General features: G+C 44.9%; 2 protein-coding genes across 2 annotated transcripts in view; both read right to left on the reverse strand.

Annotated features, from left to right (window-relative positions):
• VASH2 (vasohibin 2) overlaps positions 1-289 on the reverse strand; it is a 32,820-nt gene extending 32,531 nt beyond the window's left edge. The window contains exon 1 of the mRNA XM_075708060.1: positions 209-289. The gene's annotated coding sequence lies outside the window, so the exon portion shown is untranslated. The remainder of the gene's footprint in view (positions 1-208) is intronic.
• Positions 290-11,737: 11,448 nt separating this feature from the next.
• FLVCR1 (FLVCR choline and heme transporter 1) lies at positions 11,738-22,702 on the reverse strand. The gene is made up of 10 exons (XM_075707388.1): positions 22,052-22,702; positions 18,752-18,896; positions 18,076-18,216; positions 17,702-17,769; positions 17,349-17,452; positions 16,066-16,176; positions 14,902-15,007; positions 14,571-14,682; positions 13,835-13,902; positions 11,738-12,431 (listed from the first exon to the last, which is right to left on the reverse strand). Exons 1-10 carry the CDS (start codon positions 22,700-22,702, stop codon positions 12,369-12,371), a joined length of 1,569 nt encoding a protein of 522 aa, XP_075563503.1. The 3' UTR covers positions 11,738-12,368.
• Positions 22,703-27,074: the final 4,372 nt, after the last annotated feature.

The raw sequence follows: 27,074 nt of genomic DNA on the forward strand, positions 1-27,074 counted from the left end.
CCGTGCCGTGCCGTGCCGTGCCGTGCCGTGCCGGCCGCTGCGTGAGGGGCCCTCGAAAATCGCACTCTTCGTCACTGAAGAGAGCTGGGCCGCCCCGTTCTTCCTAACGGAGCTGGAAAGTTCATTGTTAAGCGTCGAGTGTTACGGTGACAGCAGGGACGAGTGGCTGTGGCCTCACTGCAGCCCGCAGCCTCCCTTGGCCACGGGCGGCTCCCGGGGTGCTGCTCCTTTTTCCCGCTCTAGCGTAGGCGCGCTGGCTGCCCGACCCCTGAGTCGAGGGAGGGTGGGCACAGCGCGGCCTCGCTCTGAGTGCTTTGCTCCCACACGGGCTGCCGGAGGGCCGGGCGAGCGGCCCCCGACCCAGAGCGCAGCCCATTGCTCGGGGGGTCCGATGTCCTGCCTTGGTCCCCGGCAGCGGTCAGAGGTACCTGCCTCACGCATCCTCACACGCTGCCAACACCACAGAAGCGATCCCCCTCTGCCCGCGCCCAGTGGGATGGAGCTGTGCCCCGGAGCAACGGGGAACCGGTCTCTTCCCCCGGGGCTTCGCCCAGCTGTGGTGGTGGCCTTGCAGCACCCCCGGGCAGACAACTCCCTGGCTGCCGCTGCCATCTCCACCGCTCGGCTCAGCTCCCTGATGCTTATTTTCATGTTCCGAGGGGAGTTTTTTGGCTCTTTCTATCAAGCACAACAATGTCTGCCTGATACAACTCCTAAAGCTAGAGGTGACTTCCCATCAGAAATAAATAGTAGTTTGGAAAATGTTGTTCCCATCTCCTGCCCACGCACTCAGACACTGCCGCTGCTCCCATCTCCCCTGCTCCCAGCCAGGCTGGGCGCGTACCTGTGCATCTCCTCGGCAGCTGCAACTACTGATTTTCGTCTCTCGCCAAAAATAAATCTCTCCAGTGCCCTAATCGGCTTCCTGAAGGCTCTCGGGAGCCACGGGTGTATGTTGAGCTGCTCATCGCTCTCTACAGGAGTTGACGTCTCTGTGAGTCCTACCAGCTGCCTTCCCCCCCCAGCATCCTGGCCTCACGGCATGCCTGAATCTCACCAGGAGTTTTAACATAAGGGCGGCTGGAGCAAGCTCTTCCATCAGCTAAAGCAAACCAAGGGTTTCAGCTTACACAGCTTGCCCAGGGTTAGGTTTCAGCCCAGGAGACTTTGCTCTAGGGAGCCCTCCTAGCTGAACGTGGGGGCTCAGTGTGTAAAAGGCAACGCAATTTGGGGGAGAGGAGGAATGATCAGAGTGGGTTTCAAGCTGCTGTGAAGTCTTCACCCTCACCGCTATGGCCTGCATTTCCCTGATGATCAGGCAAACGTCACAACCGGAGGGCAAATGTGCTCCCGTGCCTGCCAAAGGCGATCTGCACCGCTCCACTAGGTTTTGGAGCAGGAACCCAGGGGAAGTGCAGTCCCTCTCTCCTTCTGGAGCACAGCCAAGGCTGCACATCAGCGAGATGTGAGAGCACCAAGATGAGCTCCAGATGGGAGCTGATGAAGCACAGAGACCCGGAGAGGCTGCAGATGGCTGCAGCCATGGAGGAGAAGGCTCTTGAGGAGCAGAGGGAGGCTCAGGCAAGGCAGAACGACGAAAGGGAGGCTGAGAAAGTCTGCAAGTTCACTGCAGCAGAGCCAAGGGAAAGCTTGAAAATCACTCAGGCCTGTATCTTAGGACTAATGGGAGTGTGCGGGTGGTGGCAGCCATGTGTGAGCAGCCCAGGGGCACGCCGCGTGTGCCCTGAGCCTGGAGCACTGGGATTGCGCAGCAGAAAGTCATCATCAAGGATGCTGATACACAAACTGGCAGTCACCTAAATCCCAGAGCCTTGTTTGCTGTTGGAACAGGCAACTGTGGTGAGGCTGCCACAGCCTTGCTCAGTGCTGCTCCGCTGCCCAGAGCAGCCAGGAACCCTCAGATCACGCTTTCCTACGCCCACCCGCTTCTTAGCCACCCTGAAAGTGTGAAGACCAGAGCAATGCTATGTGCTTTGCAGTTCAAAGCCTTCTGCATCCACCATGCCAGGGCAGGCTCTGTGCCAGAGAGAAGGACTCTCCCTGGCCAGGCAGGTAAGGAGCACGGCAAGGTTGGGACACCACAGCCCTGTCCATAGCAGCCCTTTGCAGCACCCAGACCCCTTCCGATCAGGACTGAAAGGAAAGAAAAAAAAATCTTACCAGCTCCTCCTTGATGCTCAGGCTGAAGAGGGAAAGGTTGAATGCCCGGAGGCCAGCAGTGTGTCCAAGGCCAGCTGTGGGCTGGACAGGCAGGGCAGAAGTTCACTGAGGTCCTGAAGCTAATGGCAACTTTGAAACAACAACCTGAGGGGATAAAAGCAGAGTCCCCTTGTCCCTACAATTAAGGGAAAGCTTTAATTACACTCTTCCTAGCTACAAATCAGAGTCAAAATAGAAGAGTGCTGCCTTGGTTTAGCTCAAGCCCTCCCCAGTACCAGTCATGAACAGACATTCAAGATGAGTAAGAGCAGGGCAGGATGTGCAGCGTGTCCCCCGGCGTGTCCCCCAGCATACCATGGCTTTCACCTCGCGGGACCGCCTAATTTTAATATCGTAACTCTCAGCAGAGCTGCCTTGTTCCCCACTCTGTTTGCAGCTCTTCCTCCACCCTGCCCATGCTGCCCTTCCCCTTGCCCCCAGGCTGCTGCCCGGCCCCTGCTCCAGAGTGCCAGAGCCCTTTGATTTTGAAATCCCTTCACTTCTCATGAAGGTACCTTTCTAAAGCTAGCTCCTAACCTACGGCCTTGTTCCTAACACAGAGCTTGTTGCTACCACAGCTGCTTTCTGGGTCAAAGGAACTAATTTGATCATAACAACACGTAAGAGGGTTTTAACCTTCATTATTTCCAATTGCAGACTAGTTTAAATGCAGTATTCAACAGGCCCTGCAGCGCAATTACACAACCGACTGCAGGAAAATTAATGCCTCTTAATTGTACCGCGGCAGCAAGTTGATACAGCATCGGCACATTTTTCCAAGAAGACTTTTTCTCCAGAAGTGTCACCTCCGCACCCCGCCAAGGAGTCCCACTAGCCCCTTCCCCAGCAAGCATCTTCCTGCACACAGCGACGAGTTCAGCCCTGCTGCATAGCGAACCCTCGCTGCCCTGTGGCATTCCATACGCACAGAGGCGGTTTATTTATTCGGGCTTCTTTGGGAAAATACTTCCTCTAGTAACCATTGTTTCCAAGCAGCCCTTCTTGCTGGCTCAGTGCAGGCACTGGGAGCGAGCAGGAGAAGGCTTCCCTGGCCTGCAGCTCCAGCCCGACCCACTGGCTTTGCTGGCGAATGGACCACTGGCGTGATGAGTACCTGTGAGGTCTCGTGCTCTTTCCTTCCATCAGATAGGTGCAAATCAGCGGCAGCATGCTAGATCTGGACCTGTGCTGGTACCCAGGCAGGCAAAAGTGGATGCTAAGTGCTCCGCACACAGTGAAGGTTCCTGTACCAGCACTGAGCATATGAGAGGCAGGTGGGCTACTGGTGGAGCAGAAAATATGTCCAGTACCTCCAGATGGCAGCAGCCAGTGCAAAAGCCTGAAGCCTGGGTACCTTACAATATCCCCAGCTTGGGTGCGCTCTTCTGCTAAAGCCAAGCCAAGCGATCTGCATGGCCTTTTCTGAATTTAGGAACCACTGTATGTCCAGAAAAGCAGCAGCAGCAGTCCAAAATGGTTAATCCTACACAGGTGCTCCAGCTTTGCACAAGGGAAGGAGGAAAACACAGGTCAAAAAAGCTTGCCTGCTGTAAGTGAATTGCATTATTGCTATGCAAACATTAGCCCGTTTCCTGAAAAGACCACAGTGACCTCATCTGGTCCTTGAAAAGGAAAATATAACTCGCTTGTTTGGGGCTTTTTCTCAAAATGGAAGTTATGTTGGAATTGGATTGGGTGAGTAATGAAATGCAAGGTTAAACTGTGATCAGGATGTAACCACGGTAATATGGGAATGGCTGTCGGTGCAAGTTTGCAGGAGTGATTTGCGTAACCCCTAAGAATGATTATGTATTAATCAATGTGATCATTGGGAAAATAAATATGTAAAGGAGACAAAAAAAAAAAAACCAAAAAACCCCAAGCTATAAAAGGAATGCTTGAGGGTGTGCTGCTTTGGAGCTTTCCCCAAGGTAGCCCTTTCTGGAAACTCAACACACTATTTCTTTTGCAATGGTCTAGCAGAACAAAAAGCCATCAGTTGCTCTGGTTTTAGCAATGAAGAATCTCAGCAATACCTTTTGATTTCTGCCTGAGCAAGGAGGAGGACCTCCTGCAGCAATTCCACTGAAGCAAATTATTACAGCATTTATTTTAGATAGGTTTGTTTAACTGGGCTCCAGCTGATCTCAGGCTAATCCAACAGGCAAGATTTCCAGCACAAAAAAAAAAAAAAAAAAAAAATCAAAGTGGCAGGACAAGCCTATAAATCAGGCCTTCCCAGAACGGTTTTGCAAGCTTTCTCTTGGCCTGAGCCTTTACTGAGAGTGATCTGTGACTGATAGCACCAGATGCAGATGAAATTGTTGGTTCTTGCTGGTACAGCATCAGCATCCCTATTAGCCTGCCTTACTCTTTCTGTCTTGTTCCAAGGTTTCAGTCCCAAATATTGCTGTAGCTTGGGAAAATACTTACGTCAATACAGTTTGCTGTGAAGGTCTTACTTGCCAGCATATCACATGATTTGGTCTCCGCAGCAAGCTCTGCTTATAGAAGCAAGGAAACACTAACGTAACCTTCCATAAATCTCGGCAAGCCATCTTTTTTGGGCCAATTACTTCTTCTTTAACTTCTAGTCAGAGGGTAAACTACCCAGCACAATCACATCTCTTCAGGGGAACTGCATAATAAAAGTACCAGTAGTAAAGAAAGGCAGCGGCTAAAAAAAAAATCTGCTACTCAGAAACAAGATCTCTTTTCAGCAATCGTCAGCACCTGCAGCCCTTGTCACAGGGGAGCTGCTGGTGGTGGCATCCAAGGTGAGAGGCAGGACTTAACCTCCACTGCCAAGTGAGCGCCTGAGTCATCCCCGCCTGCACAGAGAGGAGTGTACCGCAACAAAACCCCCGCCTGCTTAAGATGAGAAGCACGATTGTTGGTGCTGTTTAGACGCTGATTAAGCAACGTAGTCCTATTATGGGATACCCTGTGCCCTCTGGGAATGGTATGATGCTGGCTAGGAAACATTCCGAACAAACATTGTCCTTATGTATTAAGGTTCCTCAAATGCATCGTCTCTCCAGGCAGTACTTGAAAGCAGACTGAAACAGTGATTAAATTTAGCAATAGAATATGTCACAAGCCCAGACAGCACAAGCCCTTGAATTTAGGTGCTGTGTGACACCTGCAAAGAGACAAATGCACAACACATTTTTCTCAGTGTCGTGGTACAACAACATACCATCACGACACTGATGATTTCATCAAACGGTTTTTGACCTGAAGCATCACTTCAAGCATCCCTGGAAGGCAGCACTCTGCAGATTAAGATTCCCTCTCTCTAGAGAATGACCGAACAGTAGTCAAAACACTGCAGGAGCCCCTGAAGGTGAGAGTAAAGTTCAAATATTGTGGTCAATTAAAAAACTTAAAGCTCTTAAAGGAATTACAGTCATCTGGAGCAGAATGATTGTTTTCAGTCATCTTCATTGTTTGTCATCACATGAATGATATTAATTTTCAGAGGTAACTAGCAAACTGAAGAAGCGTACAGAGCATTTTCTGACTTTGGAATCAAAACCAGGAACATCCTAAGTGCGATGACACAAGCTGCAGACTTCAAGGAGGCTCCGTAATACTCTACATCCTCTTCATGCAGACGACATTTCAACCCTCGTGAGATTCTCACAGCTCAAGCCTGAGCAGGCGCAGTACGTCAGAGGAAAATGACATCGAGCACGGGGCTCTTTGCTCCCAAAAGCCAATGGACCTCCACATCTCCACTGGCAACAGTCTGGTTTGGGTAACTTTGTCAAGCTTCTGAGCCTCTGAGGGCTCCTTTACCCTTTTGAAGCTTCAGTGGAGCAGTGACAAGATCAGAAATCATGGGATTTCTAGGCTTTAGGCATTAGCCTCTAAGTGTATTTTAGGCTTTTAGCATTAGGCCCCGAGGTGAATTTCGGTTGTTCTCTGGGAGCAGAAGAGACACAAATTCAAGTCCTGTGGAGCCAGTTAATCATCCAAGGGTGAGTCATTCTCACCCTAGCAGGACAATGCCTCTTCATTCAGCACAGGATGTACGTTTTATCTAACACCTGTAGGGCCGTTCAGAATTACCTGATGAATTATTCTGAAGAAATTGAGTTACCTTCCAGGAATTAAGGGAGAAAACAGTATGTACAGGCTTAGAAACTGCACCGTTATATTTTACTTTCTTTTTCCTTTGGCAGCAGCTAGACAATTTAATTTCTGAAAGAGTAAGTAACTTTGCAGTCATCTGCACTCCCTCTTCTACCTTAGCCAAACTAGTGATCAGCATCTCAGCAACCTTAGGACTGCTCCATTTGGAAAAAAAAAAAAAAAAAAAATTGGGAAGCCTCTGGTTCAGCCCAGCACAGGCTGGGAAAACTTCTAAAGCCTTGAATACTTCCCTGGGATTCTTCCCAGCAAAGCAACCCCATGCTCTAAGGACCAGGGTTAATCCCTGACATCCCTAAGTCATAATGCTCACCAAGAAGCTGGGTTGAGTACATGCTACCTCAGTTCTGAAGCACACACAAGTACAGGTAGAACAGAGAGAGAGTTAAACCAGTAAGAAACTGCTATTACAGTGGTGAAACAGACATCATAAACCAAAGTCACCTAGGCATGGAAAAAGGTGGCTTTTAGTTACACCTTTCCGTTTTTTCAGCTCACTAGGATGCACATTCACTGCCTCATCTACAAAGCTGACAAACTCCGACCTGTGCAGCTGCAGCCGCAGTGACAGCACTTCAGGGCTCACAAGAGGCATCTTTAACCAGTTTTTTTAAAACCCAATTGCTTTCATGATAGTTTTCTACCTGCATGGACTGTATAGCTTCTGTAGGCTCTTGTCTTCATTTCTAGACCTCGTAACGCAAGGCCACAAATCTGACAATTCCCCTTACATATTATTTACAGCCTCTTTCAATGGCCTAAGCATTGATACAGGCAGAAGCAGTTTATTGAGAAAACACTGGAAATCAGCATCCTAGAGGCTGAAGTTTGACCACACCTGATATTAAGCAGGTATTGCCCAGTCTCACAGATCAGGAACTATGCCTAACCACTGCCAGTACTTAGCTTTTTTTTTTGCTTTTTTTTTTTTTCTTTCCCCTGCGACATACCTGCTGGAGTCCTTTCTACAAAGTTCAGGATATTGTTGTTTTGTCTTCTGAAAGATGTTGTTTAATTGAAGATATAAATATTGATTTAGAACATGGTCAGAGAAGACTGAGTGTCTGCCAAAGAATGAATTTCAAGGCAATAATATTTTGCTGTGATTGTTCCTTCCCAGCTGTAGGAATGTTTACATTGCAATGCTAAATGGGGATGTAGTCTGCAGCTTTCAGAGATACTGTAAGAGGAATACGACCCTACAGTCCTGGCTGTAAAATGGAGAGCCCATCTGAAAGTTCATCCCGCTGTTGTACTGGATGCTAGCATTGCTTTACGACAAAAGGCTTTGTGTTTCCTGTGCTCTGCAGCACCTGCAGCCTCCTCCCGTGAAGAATCTCCTGTATAAGAAGAGCTGAGGTAATTCCAGTTTTGTGGAGAAGAGAGATTAAAAAAAAAAAAAACCACACTAAACACAAAACATTTTCTTACAGTGACTCTACTTTCTTTGAAGCAGGTTCCTCAACCTTACCTGGCTGACAGCTGATGTGCTGGGGATCAACACTAAACACCTGAGCATAAGTGACAGAACCCTTCCAGAGTGTTCACAAGGGTCCTACTGTGCTCCCACTGAAGACAACTCTGGTTTTAGAAACAAAAGTTGGGCCATAACTGAATGTAATGTCTCACTCTATCCTCTCCAAGAAGTTACTCTACCCTCTCTCCCCAGATAATCTCTCTACAGCTGTGTGCTTCATTAAAAGAATATTTGCACTGCCCTTAAGGAGATGACACTGGATTGCTCTGCTTTAGCTGTTAACTGCACTGGCTTTTCCTCACAGACCTCTTCCAAAGCAAAGGAGGAGAAATCGCAGTGCTAGAGCAGTGCAACTCAACTACTGACGCTAATACTTTAATTCCATGCCCTGAGAAAATGTCTCTGTAAGCCAATACTCTTATGTGTAATACATTTATATATCCTGCATATGTGCGCTCTGAATGTACGTGTGCATGCACGTTTATTAATGACACAGCATATCGTTCACTTACAAATTTTTCCTACATTAAATGGCATCTTTTAAGGAAAAAACAAAGAATCCTTTTTAGAGCATTAGCTGTATCAGCAGCTATCAAAAATGGTAATCTTGGCTCCAATCAAGTTACACGTTATACACTTTATTACTAACATATAGTGGTAAGGAATGATGCCACCCACACATACACATATGTACAATATTGCAATCAGAGAATATTCAACAGGAATTTTTAATTTTCTCTTGAAACAAAGAATGGGACACTAACAAAACCAAAATAGTACAGCAAAAATCTCTGCTATGTTCATGAGAAGAACAAAGACACAAGCAGAAAATAACATGGGTCTTACATGGAAATATCTTTCTCTTAGGAATATGTTTTGCTTCATTCATTCTAGTTCATGCATTAACATCACTTCTCCCCCTTCACAGGCTTCAGACCAAATGGTGGTGGGGGCGGGGAAGTCACATGGGATACAATAACTTTGCTTGTGGTCTATGAATCATTAGTAGCCTGTAACACTTAAGAAAGTGGGACATACACATATTGAAAGACAGCAACGGAAAAGGTCACACGTTCCCATTCACACAGTAAAACTCACAAGTTCACAGAATGGAAAATGAAAGCCATAAATGCTTACAGCTTAACCCAATTTCACTTGCTTGTAGATGCACAAGATAGTCCAAAGATTTCTCAAAAAGCCTATTTTTCATTAGGCAACATGGGCTAGCAGCCCTAATTAGACACTCCAGTGATTGTCTCTGAAACAACAGACTGTCTTGAACAAAGAGATGACCAAGAGGACGAAGTTAGGAAAGCCCTATTAACCTGACATGATTCGCACATATTCTTCCCACTTTTTCCCTTGTTCCTTCTTCCTTCTAAAACATGAGCATTCAGCAATAGAAAGAGATGTTATTAAAGACAAGCACCCATCTACAGGAAAAAAAAAAAAAAAAAAGCTGATGCGTGGGATTGGGATGCCTCTCCTCGCTTGGTTTCTTGGTTTCCCCCTTCCATCCTCTCATAGCTGACATCATTCCATTCATTAAACAATTACATCTTTAAGCAGCTACGATTTCCAGCCCCCACCTCTACCCTTACTGGAAGGCTGAGCCACAATCTCAAGGCTAAGAGAGTGAGAAACCCTATTTCCAATTCCAGGTGGATGTTTGCTTCGGTAGGTGTTGTTTGTTAAAAAACAAAAATTAAAAGCAAAAAGGCCAAAGCCCCAACTACCCCAAACTTATTTCTGCCATGAGCTAGAACCTCAGTTTCTTGACAGAGAGGTGGTACGATTACTGCATAAAATACTGGTTTGTTCCTTACTTGCTCTTTATTTTGCTACTGAGCCTTTTATTGAAATACTTTATCGTTGCCTGGAAATAGTTCACAGGTTTCCAACTTTCAGGCTCCTTTTAGAGGGGGAGTATTAAATCCAGGATGTAATTAAGCCTTCATTATTAGGAATATTCTCTTTTCAGGGACACAGGAGTGTTTCCAGCATGCAAAAATCTTGTTTGGACCTTTTCAGAGGGTAGCCAAGATAAAAAACACAAGGAGCCAGAAGGGCTAGAATATTTTTTCAATCATCAGCTGAACAGAACTAAAGAAACCAGTAGTGAGGAAACAAATAAAAAAATAAATTTTAAAAAGGAAGAAAAAAAAAGCTCAATCTTTGAATTTGATCAGTGTGTATGGACATTTCAGAAAGCATTCCAGGTACTGCCAAAGACGTTCTAGTGGACATTTGAAAACACTTCCCCAAAACTGCAAAGATATTATCTTGTTAAGATTTTGCAACAGCAGAAGTACAAAGCAACCATGGGCCACGAACACAATTATTTACTGAATCTGCACCTTGCAGAAGAACGTATATATTTTGGCACACACTATTACCATTTTTCCAAAGGGAAAAGCCACCCACAGACATCAAAAGGCAGGAACTTTCACTTTGTTCACTCAGGCTGAAAACATGTACATCCCTTGATGGGGCAGCTTGTACCACAGCAAGTCATTCAATGTAAAGAACTGGCATAATGAAAGCATCTCTACTTCCACTCCTATACTCTTGCCTGACATTTGAGTATCTATGAGTTACTTTTCCCACATTCAGCCACCTCACCAGAGGACTCTCTCGTAGAGCTCACCTCTCCAGGAGCAGCAAGATGCGCCCATTTTCGCTCTAGCACTGCACCTGGCAAAGAGACATGGACCCTTTTTGGAAAGGCGAGTGTTCCAAGCATGCCCAGCTTATTCTGGCAGGTATACTGCCGTTCAGTCTTCCCACCTCTGAAGCATTTATCATACAAAATGTGAAATCAAGATCATCAAGTTTAAAGGCTAACTTTAGAAAGCTTAGAAAGGCTAAGTTTAGAATCCTTTTTATACAAAAGGTTTCCCTAAATCTACAGTGAAACAAGAAAAAGAAAAGCATTTAACAACACTTGTCATACTGAGAGACCCAACAGTTGGAGTTAAAGAGTTCCCCATACCCAACTGTAACAATCTGTGGAATACTTCAAGTAGGATCCCACCTTCTGGATGACACTACCTCCGTGGGAACTCAAAGAGATGGCATCGTTGATGGTACTGAACCTGCAGACTCAACTAAAAGGCTGCTCAAGTTTAAGTGTTTGCAAAAAGTCTGCTAACTCAGGTCTGACTTCTTCAGTAATAGTAGGGCCTCGGTATTGTCATAGTGCTATCCATTCTGCAGGTGCGTAGATAGAGCACAAGGTAAAGGAGAACATTTTCAGAAGCACTGCAGTGGGAAACCCACACCCCAAATTTAGATAAATGTAGTAACACAAGGTGAATGTTAATGAAGTCCTTTCCTTTTGTAGCTAAGATGCATGATATAAACAGCAAATGTTTCAAGGTAAAACATCATGACTTGCCTTTCAGTCACCCTTACAGCTTTTAACAAACTGCAAAAGACACAATTTAAGTGATACGAGCACAAACATTTCACGAGACAAACGATACAATTCGTAACACAGAGAAATAAATGCAAAAAAGGACAGAACACATTTTCTGATACTCCACAAATATTCAGAGGAGGTTTAGCACACAAAATGGAATTTCTGCAGCAGCACTGATTAAACCCAAGATGAGGCAAGGATCTTCTTTACAAAGTAAAGGCACCAGCTCTTTGTAAACACGTACTCCTCTCACTTTAACTGAGAAAGCACTCAAAATATTCCGTGGAGGCAACCTCTCTGGTGGTGTTCCATTGCCTATAAATACTTCACAGTAGAGACACCAAAGGCCTTTCTCCTCCTTTTTACTCTATTTCAGAAGAAATGGTTTTTCTTCAATTTATCTAGTGGGAAACTCTTTAAATCTCCCCAGAAACATTACAATGGATCTGTAAGACAGGGTTTTCTCTTATCTGCCTTCTCATATCTATCAAGTTTCAAGGCAAAAGAAATGTCAGATGCCAGTATGAAGCACACACGTTTGCAGTCATCTCTTGTTTTCAGTATTGTGCTATAGACAGTTTCCCAGAAGGAACTGATGGCTTATATTAAAAATACAGATACATTTTTAAAAAAGGAACTTGTGAACATCCTCCAGCTGTGCAGCTACCTACTCTCTGACTTTTCAAATGCACTAGCAAAGACTGAACAAGAAAGAAATTAACTACCTCTCCATTCTTTGGGGAAAAGAAGATTATATACTTCTGATCATGACGACTGTACTTCAGGATTCCAGATTTTTTTCAAGTATGCATCCTGAATCTACATGTCTCCGCAGCGTGGAGAGTATTCACACAGTTCTTTACTAATGCAACTGCAAAACTTGAAAACTGTTAAAATAAATATTCCGTACAAAGGTGAATTGTTTGCATCTTGGGCAAAGTGAACTCAGCATCTTCATCGTTTCCACCGCACAACTATCACCAACATCACAAAACACATTTTACTACTCATACACGCAAATCCAGTGATTACACTAATTAATATTGTTCAGTATCCAACCAAACTTGTGCGTTTCTAAGTCACCTTCTTTCAGTTTTATAAAGCCGACTGAATTTTTATTGTACTGCTTTCAGGTTCTACAGGACTGTCAACTGGTACCTGGTGAGGGGGAGAAAAAAGCAGAAATTAAGCTCTTATACAGCAGAAGCTATTCCTAACCTCAGTATTCTTGGGTAATTATGAGGTTAGACTCCAGTAGTCTATCTAGTTAATTACCCAAATTAGAAAATTGTAGAAAGCCCTATTCTCCCTTCTTGCTGTAATTAAAAACAACAAAAAAAACCATAGATTTGAGTTCCTTAGTATAACTCTGAAGTATATATTTACTGCATATAGATATCTATCACATGGAGATTAACTCTCAGGGTTTTTTTCTCCATTATGTTTAAATACAGTAGAATCCTGATGATCAAGGTTTGGAATCAAAGTCCTATTGTACCTTATTAATCACAGGCAGCTCTCCATTATTTATGCTAATATCAGGGCAAGGACTCCAGGCTTTTGTTATATCCTGGCTAATATAAAGGAAGCTGCTCGACAATCTAGGCTAATTAACAAGGTGATAACAGAAAACAGAACAGTCATGGACCACTGCCTATAGTCAGCATATACCCCCGAGCTAGCCCTGACCCAGGCTGGTAAACCCACAGGATGCCGTACTGTGCACACACAGCTGCACAGGTTTCAGGTTCACATTAGCTCATATAGCACCAGCTTGGAAGTTTCTGAACCTTACACAGACACTAATAGTGTGCACCTGATGACAGATGATCAAAAGCTGCTATATATGCAAGACACCTACACGTAAAAAGCGGCGTGACAGGGGATCTTGCAAGACCTGACTCCAAAAAGCTGTTTCATTAGCTTGATCCAAGTGATCAAAAAGCCACAATACTGAAAAAGGTTTCCAATGCCAGCTTTATCTCTACTAGCAACTGGGATAATTTGGAAAAGCTGCTGAAACATGGTCTTGGGACCTCCTGAACAGCAGAAAGTGCTATTTAAATAACATTTTTCTTCATTTAAATGGAGAGGGTGCTCAGCAGAGGAATGCACCCAGCTCTTCATGCAGCACAGTACAGAAACTGCACCAAGACTTCTGTCCATCAGACACTGACTTCGCTTAAAGGGACCGCATGTATTTTAAAGAAAATATGCAGTCTATAGCACAGCCTCCTAACCTAATACACAAAAAGGCTTCACAATTTACAGTGCTACCTGCAAATATGAAAAAGGTTCAAGCAATAAAATCAGAGATTTATATTAGCCACTTAAAAGTCAGGAAAATCTGAGAGCAGAAAGTCTTTTATTTTTCTCACAGGAGCTAAGGGGAGAAATAGGTATCTGAGAGCAGCATCCCATGCGGCCCTGTTGTTCCAAAACACCACAGAAACAGTCATAAGTTTTTGTCAGCTACTCTTTTGCTGTTAATATTATTATGCCAATAGAAGCCAAGCATTCAAGTACAGTAATACAATCACGGTAAAACAGTCACCACTTACAGCTTTAACATCCAAGTTCATAATCCCTGAATTCACATTGTGTCTTCGCAAATCTGATTTTATTAAGGCTGAAACAAAAAATAAAGAGAAAGCTGGTTCACAACTTTGCAGTTACACACATTACAAGGGAAATGTTTGTACAGTGCAAGCACACAGAAGCTGCTTTGAGCACATATTCAAAATATCTGTATTCACTCTTCTGCAATTTGAAATTATTGACAATTTGAACTTGCTACTCACAAAACACACACAGAAAAATACAATAAAAGCTTAGCAAAGCTTGATGGTTTTAGCACTTTCAGTACATGTACGTATCAGCATGTGGAAGGCACTGGTACCGTTCAGGAATGCATCAGCAGTTTTTTTGCATTCGGAAAACTGCAAACTGCCTCCATTTATGTATTTGTTTCCATTTACTATCCTAGTCTGGAGACAGACATCTGCCTCAAATTCAAGACATGACTCAAGAAATGGGTGACAGATGGCTGTCCATATATTAGCAACATCATCCTTAAAACAAAGGGCGTGCACACAGCAAGGATTCAAAGTGAAAAAGAAAAAAAAAAACCCCAAACCCTGCACTTACAACTTCTGCCAGCCCAGATAGGAAGCCACATATTTAAATCCTAGGTGACTGAGACATCTAAAAACTACCCAGAAATTCACTATCAATTAAAAAAACCCTCCACATTTTTACATTAAAGAGAAACCATTACTTACTTTTCTGATTAATTACCTGTTAAGACAATGCCCACAAAAATCCAAGCACAAAGAAAGAGGTTTCCTGCACGAGGACTGTAGTCCGTTGTGAGTTTTCCTTGAACAAGTGTAAAGACAATTCCAAATATCTACAAATAAACAAGTCACTTCATCAGGATCACATAGAAGAGAGTCATCACTTTACCTTGCAAAGTTTCAGGTCACATCTTATAGAAACCAAATTTAAAAAATTAACACTACAGCAACACAATAGAGACTTAGCAGCCAAGTCTAAGAAAGCCACCTTAGATTTGAGCAGAGTGGCCTTCCTGAACATTACTTCACTTGAAGAAATAAAATAATATAACCTGTGCCGATGCATTAAGGAGACCTGAAGAAGTGCCTTCAGACTCTGGGTACGTAATTTCCACAGCAAATTCAAACCCAAGTGGGAGATAGCCAGTCATGAAGAACCTGTTGAAGAGGACAGTAAGAGGATGGCAGATGTTGCCTTCACCTATTACTACAGCTAAGAAAATCAAACATAAACACAAGGTATTACAGATTAGCTGGTATTCTGAACTGTCTGTTTTCAAGACCTAACATCATTCAACACTTGCTTTGCCTGCTTCATTCCCCCAACCTCATCCAACAATTTTAGCCATACATCTCTCCTTTTAGGACAAAGATGTTTTAACATACTTGCCCTGTTTCTCATAACCACCTGCACTCCACTCCATACATATGAAACAACCTTCTCTGACCAGTCCACAAGCCACTCCATTATTGAAGCCAATTACTTTCAAATGAAAGACATACACGAACATCACCATTTGATCAGCCCAAACACCCATGCTCGAGGACAAAAAGAGACCATCAGCAGGGAGTGAGGCTGGACACTGGAATGGCTGCTGAGGGGACCGACCGGTGACAGGAAGAGCAGGGGCTTAATGACACTGAGGTCGGTCCATCGGTTTTTAAACTGAAACTCACGAGACATTTCTGGCTCTACCTTGACTGCCGTGTCTGGATACAGCAGTATTCCCTCAGCACGTTTTAGGGCTTTTAGATTATGTATCTACGGTAAGTGCTCATGCTCTTCGGAGCAAACAAAGCACCCAGCACGTTGCTTGGGCTATCAAAACACAGCTTAATCAAAATGCACAGAATCCGGTCTTCCTAGATTTGCTCAGTTAAACCCTAACCACTTATCCACTGGTGAACAGAAAGATTAAACTTTACTACAGACAGCTTTTTGCATTGGAACCCAACAAATTGATCACTGGAATCAAACAAATAGAGTTCTGTTAGGTCCATAAAAACATTAAATGAAATTCACCAGAAAGTGAGTTACTTTAGATTTATTCAGATGTAACAGAAGGTGAAAGTAAAGCCTATCTGTACTGTGAGCTATAGGCATAGGTTGAGAGCATGGTGACAGAATATACAGTAGAAGCTTTTTGTTAAAACAGCTAAATATTGTTTCTGAACAGAACTGCAATGAAGTCTTCTAGTCCTCTTTAATTGCTCACCCAAGTACTCCTCCAGTCACGAACACTACTAAAAGGTATCCGAGGTCCAGGGTGAAAGTAAATACCAGCAACCCAATGAAAGAGAGGATGTAAACAACCAAAGTAGTTTGCCTGCAACCCAACCAAAAAAATAAAATTAACATTGTTAACATAAGGTCACAGCACATTGCTGAAGCATGGAAAAGTAACATGAACATTACTTACTCTCTAACAACTGATATTCTACACTTATAAAATTTGCTACATGTAATTCTGACTCAAACATATCATGCAATGAGAATGTATCCCTTCCCGAACTCTTTATTGCCTTGCTTATATGGCTGCTTCACTCAAGGCTAAAGAGACTTACTCAAAGAGTGGACAATCACAGCAGATACTATTACCTTAAGACTATTTTAGCTCTCCGCTATGTTGTACCTCTTAGCCATTGTGCAGTGCTGCCCATGATACAATGCATCAACACATGAGCAGCCAAATCGAACACTATTAGCAACAGAAGTCAGCCTAAGAGGCAAGTCAAACAAATCTCATTACAACATTCTATTCATTTTAAATCTGGAATAATGGATGTCATCCAAAATATTTAAGCACCTATCACTTATTTATAAGCCAAAACACATGCAGAAACAAAGCCAATCTACAGCATTAACATCCATTAGGTTTCTCGAGCTCTTGCACTTAAGGTACTAAGAGTCACAGGGGAGAACTGCTCCACTGCAAGCAGCGCACCAGGACACTGCTCTCTCCTGGGGGGCACCACACCATGGGTGATGGACCTGGGAGCTCCTACCCCACAACAGAGTTCTGCTCCATGGTCATCCCCTGATTTAAAGCAAATGTTATGCTTACTAATAGGACCAGGGGTAGTATTAAAAAAACAAACAAAAAAGAGAACCCATCAACTGTACATTTTACAAAAGAATGCAGAGTGCATTTTGAGCCTTTATGCTTTCCTAGAAGGAGCCCACTGGGCCACCTGGCCACTGTATGCAGGCCATACAGTGCTTTCCTTGTTAGCCTCACGCTCCTGAAGAGACAGGAGTAGATGGAAAACCCCTTCGCATCTTTGCATTCTCCTCTCTCACTTCTTTTGGCCAAGAACCAGTAAGAGTCTCAAGCTTTTGCTGTAGCCTCAGAAACCAGTCTTCATCAAGGCCACTAAAAGATCAGGCATGAACTGCATTTTATCATCAGTTCACTTCAGCCCTTGCATTGCAGTATTTTTCTAATGCGATTGCACTGCTCTCCTACCCCTAACCCCAGACGTGCCTACCCACACTTACTTGTATGTTTTAGTGTAATCCAGCCACAAACCACAAATAATCGAACCCACCATTCCTGCCACCACCAGTGTCAAGCCAATTCTCCCAGCGTTCACTTCTTCTCCCTTTCAACAAATATTTATATGGTGCTCATTAATAACTTGCTTCCACTCAAGAGTCAAGTTCAGACCTCTTGACAGTCATAAGCGCAAACAAACATTCCTATGACTCCCACAGCTCTATGGTGCAAGAAACTGTAGGGCGGTATAAAGGAAACCAAATGTCTGAACACACATAGCACCTACATAATAATAAACATCACCTCTGCAAATGTACAGTAAAAAAATAAGACAAAGAAGATCCCAGAAACTTACCTCATAGTGAGTTACTATCATCTGGTTTAATAATGTGGAGACAGAATAAAATGCCCCAGTCATAATACCTGCAGTACCAAAAGAAAAGCTTCAGTCAGTCCAGGTGTAGCCAGGCAGGTCTGCTACCCTGAAGTTAACCTTCTGATATTTAAGACTCACATCAGAGGCAAAACCTTTTGTCTGCCAGGTAAAATCTCTTCACCAGACCTACAAACAGTATTTTCAATCCTGCCGGATCTTACAGCACTGGCTGCTGAGTAAGTAGAAGTTTCACACTCCCTCCCGCAGAAAAAAACACCACAACTAAAACTCAATGTGCTTTCAGCACACGTTTGAACTATTCTGTCAGACTACAGCCAGACAGCATCGCTTACCATAACTGATCAGCAAAAGTACAAATGGAATATTTTTGAACAAGTTAATAATGGACTGCTTGTAGGAGTAATCCTCGGGAGGCACAGTTTGCAGGACTGCTTGAGAGTGACTAGGAGGGTATTTGGGCTTTTCTTCAAACACTGGGGAAAAAGAAGAAGGAACAATTTTGATTTGTCTTACCAGACTAATGCTTTTTCTTTTTGAAGTGTTTCAGTTTGATGAATTTCAGAAGATTAACTTGTGGTTTTTAACACTTCCATGAAAAAAATATTCTAGATTTTCTCATGGAAGAATCAAGTCACAGCCACAAAGGATGTGATAATTTTTTGGTCACATCTGATTGCTACCAACATATGGTCAGACAGACTTCATCTGTAATGTCTCCAGAACTTTGTATCTGAATTGTAAGATTCACAGAGAGAATTCACATTATATCATAATGCCCTTGTAGCAAAAAGCCTAAGTGAACTAAAGATTCTGAGAGAGGTCACCCCATGTGAAGCACAACATACAGTACACTGGTTGTCGCTTAACCCTGGCATAACAGGTAAGTGAACACAAGTAAACTGGAGAAAACGTAACCTCAACTACTCTGCACAAAGTCAGACGCTTTAAGTGAGATGTTGTAAACGCTCCCTATAGCCACCCTTTCAATTACAAGAGAGGAACACTTACCAACTCCTGTCAAGAAGAACAAAAGCGTGGACACCATCGCTGTTCCATAGAACATGATGCTGATGTTATGTGCCATTAGATCAATATCATTAGGTGTATTTGGAACCAAAACGGGTGGCAACAAAAAGCCAACTGCAGTGCCAAGCTGTAAAGCAAGAAGAGAAAACCAAAAATTCATTTCTAAATTAAACTACAATACTACACCTAGCATATAGCACATTTAACAATTAAGCATTAAGGAAGGTTTTTTGCAGAAGAATTTTTCACAGGAAAATACTGTGCTTGCACATAAATTTGTCTCGGTCATCCTGCAACTGAAGACCTAGAGATGACAGAAAACTCCAGCTACTCTTGTAGAAACACTCTTCTCTCTTTTTCTTGATCAAAACGCTCCACGTGATGTAACGATCCTGCCACTACAGTAACGAAGACTGACATGCAAGGTTCATTGCAGAACTGATAGAGCAGAGAAAGGCAAGAGAAAAGGAGCATCCTTATTAATAAACACAAAACCAAAACATATATCTGCACTTATTGCTAAGGAAATACAGAAAAAAATCACAAAATAAAGTAGTAGTGGGTTTGTATCTGGAGTCAATTCCAATGTAGCAACTGATTTGGTATTAAAAACAGACAAAAAACAAGGACTGAAGTTTTGGGTGTGTATATATATATATAAAAAAGACATTTTAAAACATGAAGGAACAACAGTCTTGGACTACTCTCTAATTTCTCTCTGCTGCTCCTCCAAAACTCAACTGCATTTTAAAGTCTTGGAACATTTTCTTTTTTTCCAACTAAAAAACCCTGCATCTACTTCAGGTAGAAAAATAAAATAGAGCACCAAAGACTGTTAGAGTAGCCAGTCCAACACTCAGAAAGCACTCAAATTTAAGGTGTGTCAATGTGCATATGCCTGATGCGGGTTTTCCTGCTTTTCCACCCAGAGACCATCAGATTTACACAGTATCCAGTGCTCACCTGAAGAATATGTTTCTTTTTATCCTCACCCAATATATGAACCCTACAAACTTGCACTGAGTACACAATTACTCTTTTTCTCAAGGTGTGTTTTTTCCTCCCACAATGTGAGCCAATACAGTACCCACAAGATTCCAAGCAAGTCAAGTGATCCCATTTTTCACCTTTTACATCTACAGAGGTTAAGGCCAGAAGGATCAACAGTTCCAATGAGTCTGGTGTGCCCAGTTTAAGATGCTAAATACTTGTGGAAATCTGGCACTCCTAACAACCCTTGACAGGTACATAGCTGCATTCCCAGTCATTTGTGTTTCAACTGCAAATGATCAGCATCTCAAGAGATAACGGCTGTGATCTGATTTTTGATAACCACTCTGTCCCTCCCCTGCCTGCGGTCCCCAGCCCTGTTTGCTGTAGCTCTAAAGTTATGCAAAATATCTGATGCAAAATCAGATGACCAACAGCCCAGCTAGTTATAGCAACCCAATTCACTCACACAGTTCACCTCGTGCAATTAAGCAAGTACAGTGAGACTGTACCATAATGGATATGCAGAAGTGAACTGCCTTGGGATATACAGACCACGTTACTTCTAACTTCCAAGTGCCTAATTTGGCATCTTACTACTCTTCCAGTCTAGCTTTTCAGAGAGTTTGGGTTTTTTTTTTTTTTTTTCTTTTTAAGAAAGCAAAAATTGAGAACAGAGAAATTCTATTGTTTGACACCATATCCGTCTTCGTGGGTCACAAGCAGGACTGGGATCCTAAGGCAGCAGCACACAGCTCGGAGCCAGCCGGGTACGGCGTAGCTGCAGAACAAGCCATCATCCTCTGCACAGGACTGCCAGAGGGAGACGACACACGCTTTGTGCGTTTCACAGGTATTTCCCAGGCAGCAGAGGACCATCAAGCACATCAGCACGCTAAGATCAGTTCTAGCTTCTGCAGGGGAGAATGCTCCAGAAATAACTAAGTTCTCTTGTTCACACCTCTGCTTCTGCTTTCCTTGTCCATCCTTCTCATAGTTCCTAGCCACAAAATCCCAGCTCCTGTCCTTCCCTACTTCAACCCCCACATCTCAGCATCCCAACGAAGCACCAGTTTCACACTCCCAGGTGAGTCCTTGGCACCGCACTGCAGAACTGAGACCCCAGTAACTCCTTGCTACTGGGAGGACTGCTGCATGTCAGGAAGAGAGAAAATTTAGCCGCCAAAGAAACCTTTAACCTGATTCCAGGAAGCAGACACAAAATTTTTGCTCAACTGCTAAAACAACCAACCAACCCACCCCCAAATCTTCAGTCCAAAAGGGACAGACAACTTGTCCACTGGAAGACTTCAGTGCAAAAAAAACAAAAATTGCTTTGGAAAAGCACTGGGAAAACTGTAAACAGACAGGTATGAGATAATGAGCAACCCTAACTGTAAATATGTAACGCTAATATTACCACTGTAATAATCCAAAGTGCACATGCATAAACCCATTAAGACTCACATGAGGAAAAACAAATTGGCTGTTACCTTAATCAAACCGTACCTACGACCTCAGCCTGCACCAGTGATGTTGAAGAGAATCTTAATGTTTTGTTGCCACAAAAAAAAGCAGGGACAGTGGCAGGGGGTGAGAACAAGGCTACGGGAGGGGAAAAAAACCCATCAGCATTGTATCTTCACCCATGCTTTCAGATACGCCTGTACAGCTCTCTAAACCCGGCCAGGACCAGGGAGCTCAAGGAAATCCATGACTCAGTTATCAGCTCCCCAGAGTGAGGTGAACTATCAGTGTTACAGAAAACTCCATGAGTCACCAAGGCATTGACTACCGGCACTTTGTGATCCGAGGCCATATTTTAGGAGCAGGAACTAATATACGTTGGCACTGGGGCTCTCCATGAAAGTTCACGTACTTCACCCCCCTCCAGCTGGGTGCGGATTCAGTCAGATAAACGATGCCGAACGCAGGAGACGAGATGCCAAACGCAAGAGGAAGAGAAAGTGGTGCAGGACACCTTCTAAAAAGGGTCTCGACCGACGTATGCCAGGCAGCTGACAGCAGCACGCGAGCTGCTACACGCTGCCGCGCGCTGCCACACAGCAGGGCCCGCGCAGCAAGGCTGGACGGGGGCGGTGGGACGCAACATCACCTCCGCGCTTGCCCCCGCTCCCTCACTCTTCCTCTCTCCCGTGCCGCTCCGCAACCGTCTCTTGGAGTACGGCTTTCCCCACCTCGACGACTTACTTTTAAATCAACGCCACGCCAGGCTCTGAGGGAGCTCGGGTCCCCAAAGCCTCCCCTGACCCCTCCGCCCACCGCCCCTACCTGGTTGCCCAGCACGGCCACGGCGCAGGCGGTGGAGACCTCGGTGGGGCCGAACCAGACGGAGGCGATGCGCGAGGGCAGCCCCAGGATGAAGACCTGGGCGACGGCGCAGACGGCCTGGGCTGCCAGGGTGAGGGGGTACCGGTGGGGGGCCAGGCTGGCGCACTTGAGCCAGGCGCCCAGGCCGTTGAGGCCGGCGCCCAGCAGGGCGGTGAGGCGCAGGCCACGGGTGTCCAGCAGCCAGGTGGCGGGCAGGATCAGCGGCACGTAGGCCACCATGTAGACCATGGAGAGCCAGTCTATCTGCGCGAAGGAGACGCCGTAGAAGCCGGCGAAGACGTTGCTGAGGATGCTGTACTGGATCCACTGGAAAGCGTTCACCAGCGAGTAGCAGCTGAAGACGGCCAGCACCGCCAGCCGCCGCCGCGACAGGCGCGTCTCCACCCGCCCGCTCCTCGCCGACAGCATGGCCTCGGCCTCGGCCTCCGCCGCCCGCTCGCCGCCGCCCGGCGCGGCCGCCCGCTCGCCGTCCTCCGCCTCCTTGCCGGGGAGGAAGCCGTTGCAGCGCTGCACGGCGGGCACAGCGGCGGCCGCCGGCATCTCCCCGCTCTCCTCCTCCGCCTCCTCCTCCTCGCCGCCGTCCTCCACCATCTCGGCCCTCTCCCCACCCAGCTTCCCCGGTGGTAGCGGCAGCTGGCGCAGCCCGCCTCTGCCTGCCAAGGTCACCCGCTCCCGCTCCGGCTCCTCCGGCTTCGGCTCCGGCTCTCTCTCCGCCGCCGAGGCCGAGACCACGCCGCCGCCGCCGCCCCCGCCCCCGCCCTCGCCCTCGCCCAGCCCGGCCGGGCCCGGGCGGCCCGACCCGGCGGGGCGGGGCGGGGCGGGGCGGGGCGGAGCGGGAGGGGGCCTCCGGGGAGCGGGGGCGGGACTCGCCGGGCGAGGCGGCACCGAAATGGCCGGGGGTGCATTTAAAAAGCTGTTGCTGCAGCCCTGGTTCCTGGGAAGCTGTTGGGCGAGTGTGTGTGTTGCTATGTGCATATATATATATATGTATGTATGTGTATGTATATGTATACACACACACGTATACACATACACACTTCTTACAGTCTCTTAACCTATAAAGACTGTCTGTGCGGGTGACTGAGACCCACCTGGAGACAAGAATGATGTAAATAATCCCCACGGCATCCCCGAGGAAGCAGCAGCATAATCTCATTCCTGTAGTCGCGTTCATGGCCGGCGTGTCCTGCCCAGGCAAGGCTGAGCGGTCGCACACCCGCGCTTGGCACCTCGTCCCTCGCCTACCTCCCGCCGGGCATGGCGCCGGCTGCCTCGGCTGCCCTGCAGTCTGTGCCACCAACACACAGGCCGTGCCGCTCCCGGCATGTTCAGGGAAAATCACCGGCCTTCCCCTGCGATAATAAGATACATCTCTTGGCAGTGGCAGCGCACAGAAATGTACGGAGGTGATAAGAGGCAGATGGGCAGAGACAGAGGCCCAAATTGCGGCGGAGGGTGGCCAGGACGGGTGCATCATGAGGGCGTATGCATCCACCCCAGCCCTTCATTGCCTCCAGAGCCCCAGGCAGAACATTCCTTGTTTCCACTTAACCTCTGAAATTTGATTTGGCACATGCCCCAGAAAACTGTACGTCTGGCTCATGTGTGGCGGCTGCTAGATACCACTTCAGCAAGCGATCTTCCCTCAAACCCTGCTCGGTACGTGTCTGCGCAGGAGCGGTGTCTGGCAGCCCCTGTCACAGTTTGTAATTCTGCAGACGCCGTGCCCTAATAAAAAGAAAGGTTGTTCTCCAAAGAGCATTAAGAAAACACAGAAATATCAAGTCTGTTAACGTTAGAAGTATTTTACTGGGTTCTGTGGGAAATCATTAGGCGTGTGTTCGGCAAATAACGCACTGCATGTTGTTCGCAGGTATGTCAGAGCCTAATCAGATCTGTGTCTACGTGGTAGATACACTTAGCCACCAGTCTTTAGTTCCCTCACTAATTATGAGCTGGTATTTTGCTCAGGATCAGGTGATCTATGTAAGCCGCAGTGCCTGATCTTATTTACAGCATGAATAATAATATGAACACATGCTTCAAAATATTAATTTGGCTATGTTTGCTTTCCCTGAGCACTTAGCTGAGCAACGGTCATGATGATTGCAGGGACCATGGATTTTTAGAGACTACTGGAAGTGAATCCTGAATTTGCAGATCACAAGTGTGTGTTAGAAACCTGCTTTTTAAAAATAAAGCTACCTATGTCAGATTCAGGCCCTTCGTTCCTCTTTCATTCATAGCAAGAAAAAGCCTGATTTATTTTTACTTTTCCTGTGTAAGATCAGATGCTGGATAAATTCTTCTGTATTACTCTGCCTGACTTCACAGTTCAGGTGCTATGTGCTGTAGCAACAAAGCATTTTTTAAAACAGGAATTCAAGAGGAAGAAGTATAGTGGGACCTGAAACAAACATTATCAAAGCAACAGAATAGCTGTCTTTCACTTTACAAACATACGTCTGTGTTACACATTGGTGGAAATACGCTGAAAACATACCTGAGACGACGTGTACACTAGTACTTCCAGCAGTGCCTGTTCGTGGTCACTGGGACCCAGTCATCCACACCGCCAGTGATCCCTGGCACAGGCTGTGGGTTGGCCTTGGGGCCAGGGAAAAGACTGCGGCACTTTGGTTGGGTTTAGGACACTTCAGCGTCCTAAACAACACTTGTTCTTTTGGAAGAAGGTGTAAACATTGATCTACAGCTGATTTCATTTACATTTTTTCCCACTGAATTTTGGATGACCTCAAAGTCCATCCAAAGATAACATTTACTTTTTAAAGACAGAGGAAAATAGGCTTTGTTCTTCTCTCATTCTTCCTTTTCCTACTGTTACACCCTTGGCTCCGTACAGAAGGCAGAGCTGCTGCCAGCTAATACCCTCAGCGAAAGGTTCAAATTCAGCCTGTTCTAGAATGGGCGGCACGCTTTGGGTTTCACTGCCACCCATCATCTCCTCTATCCGCCTGATGGTTCAGCACACAAGAGCGTCATCTGCTTCCTGCACAGCGATCCTGTGTGGAAGAAATAACTAGACGTCAGGCAAGTGTAGAGAAAAAGAGGCTAAGCCTCGTAGTGGAAGGAGTACATGGATGAAAGCTACCTCCCATAAGGAGAGGAGACTTTTTCCAGAAAGAAGTTTGTTTACAACAGATCACCGCAAAGCCAAATCCACCTTTGCTACAGCTGCACTGATCTTGGTGAAATAAAACTAGGTTGATTTTGATGAGTTATAGTCAACACAATTCCAACTCTGCGGACATTTATGTCCAGAAGTACCTTCATAAACAAGAAAGAAAAAGGCAAACCAAATTGACAGCATCAAGGCAAAGCCCCTGACTTTTTACACCGCTGTATTTCATAGGCTTCACAACCATTACTACTGATTTACACCCATTTGCATGAGAAGCAGGGCCAAGGACGTAGCTGCCTAGAAAGAGAAAGTTATCCCATGAGAAACATCCATTGCAGGAATTCATTTAAAATGCACGTCCTTGGATTTCTACATTTCATGGACAATTTATTAAGCTAAAAACAGAACACTGATGTCAAGGTTTCCAGCACAAGTTTAGCTTAAAACTGCTGCTATCCTTTTTCAGTCTACCCTCTAACTGAAAATTTAGGCTTTCCTGAACCCAGCTATTAGTGATAGAGCCATAAATTGCTCATGTATATGCAAACGTTAACAAAGTTGTTTTCCTGAATGCTGTGAAAAGGCTAAAATACGTCTTACGTATCAGGCAGTCACTGGGAAGTAGCTGATACTAATTTACTCCACAGCAATTATTTTCTTGTGCCCAAATTCCAGAAGTCAGGCAGAGGCCAAGCATTCAAATTTTCAGGCTGGAGAAAGTTAAAAAGGAATTAGAAATGCAGTATCCTTATTTGTAGTGGTAGCATATGTTCCATTGAAAGAACAATGTATTTTCATAACTATTTCCAAACTTGAATTTTATCTTGCAGATAATGCCATCTTCATACAAAAAATGGCTCAGAAGGTGCCTTTGTGTTTCAGTCCAGCGCATTTCACAAAATAAAGGAAACCCAGCTACAGAGGGCTGCTCTCAGGGTGCAATTAGCTTTCCGACACTTCTAGCTAGATTATTGCATCATATCAGAAATGATGTCTAAGTCACGCCCCAAAAAACCCACAAGTCAATCCATCTTTGTAAAACTTCAGCCCAAGGTTAGGAGTCTGAAATGAACAATGTAGAATGTTGCCAATATATCAACACTTCTAAAATAAAACTAGAATTTTTATGTACAGCAGGCACACAGTTAAGACTTCCAGATTTTCTTTTTTTAATGTTTCAAACCATGTGTTCCAGTCTCTAAAGGAAAAAAAAAAAAATTAAACGTTATTTTATAATGCATTTAAGTCTTGGTTATGATTTTCAATGAAAAAGTTGATCTCTCAATGCAGAGAAAACCTACATGGCAGGAGTGCACAAGGTATTTGTCTTCCAGATGAGTTGTTTAAACAAGAAAACTACAGCAGCTTAAGAAAGGGATTTCAGAACAAAAGACCTGAAGTTCCAACCGAGCTAGAAATGAACTATTTTAGCAGGAGATTAAACAAACCTCAATAAGCTGGACTTGAAAGAAAGTAGTCAGAGAGTCACATGTTTGAATTTCTTGATTGAAAGCTGTTAGAGAATACGGGGAAAATGTAAACATCCTCTTCCTCGTATGCAGTCCTCATTCCAGCAACATTTGCCCACTCTCCCCACAAGATAAAGCCATAATCCCACCTGGAGAATAAGTGCTTGCAACACAAGGCACTTAACTGAAATTTGTTTATAGCTCCAGGTGTTTGCCTGGCCACCTCAATTTTGGAATATGACTGCCCACAGTAGGCATGTTTGCCAATGACCAGGATTTTGGTGTACTAACAGGAATACAGAAGTATACTCTTAAGCATCAGAGAAAGGTTCTGAAGTTTAAAATATGGGTA

The sequence above is a fragment of the Pelecanus crispus genome, chromosome 3 (assembly GCF_030463565.1).
Source record: "Pelecanus crispus isolate bPelCri1 chromosome 3, bPelCri1.pri, whole genome shotgun sequence".
Lineage (NCBI taxonomy): Eukaryota > Metazoa > Chordata > Aves > Pelecaniformes > Pelecanidae > Pelecanus > Pelecanus crispus.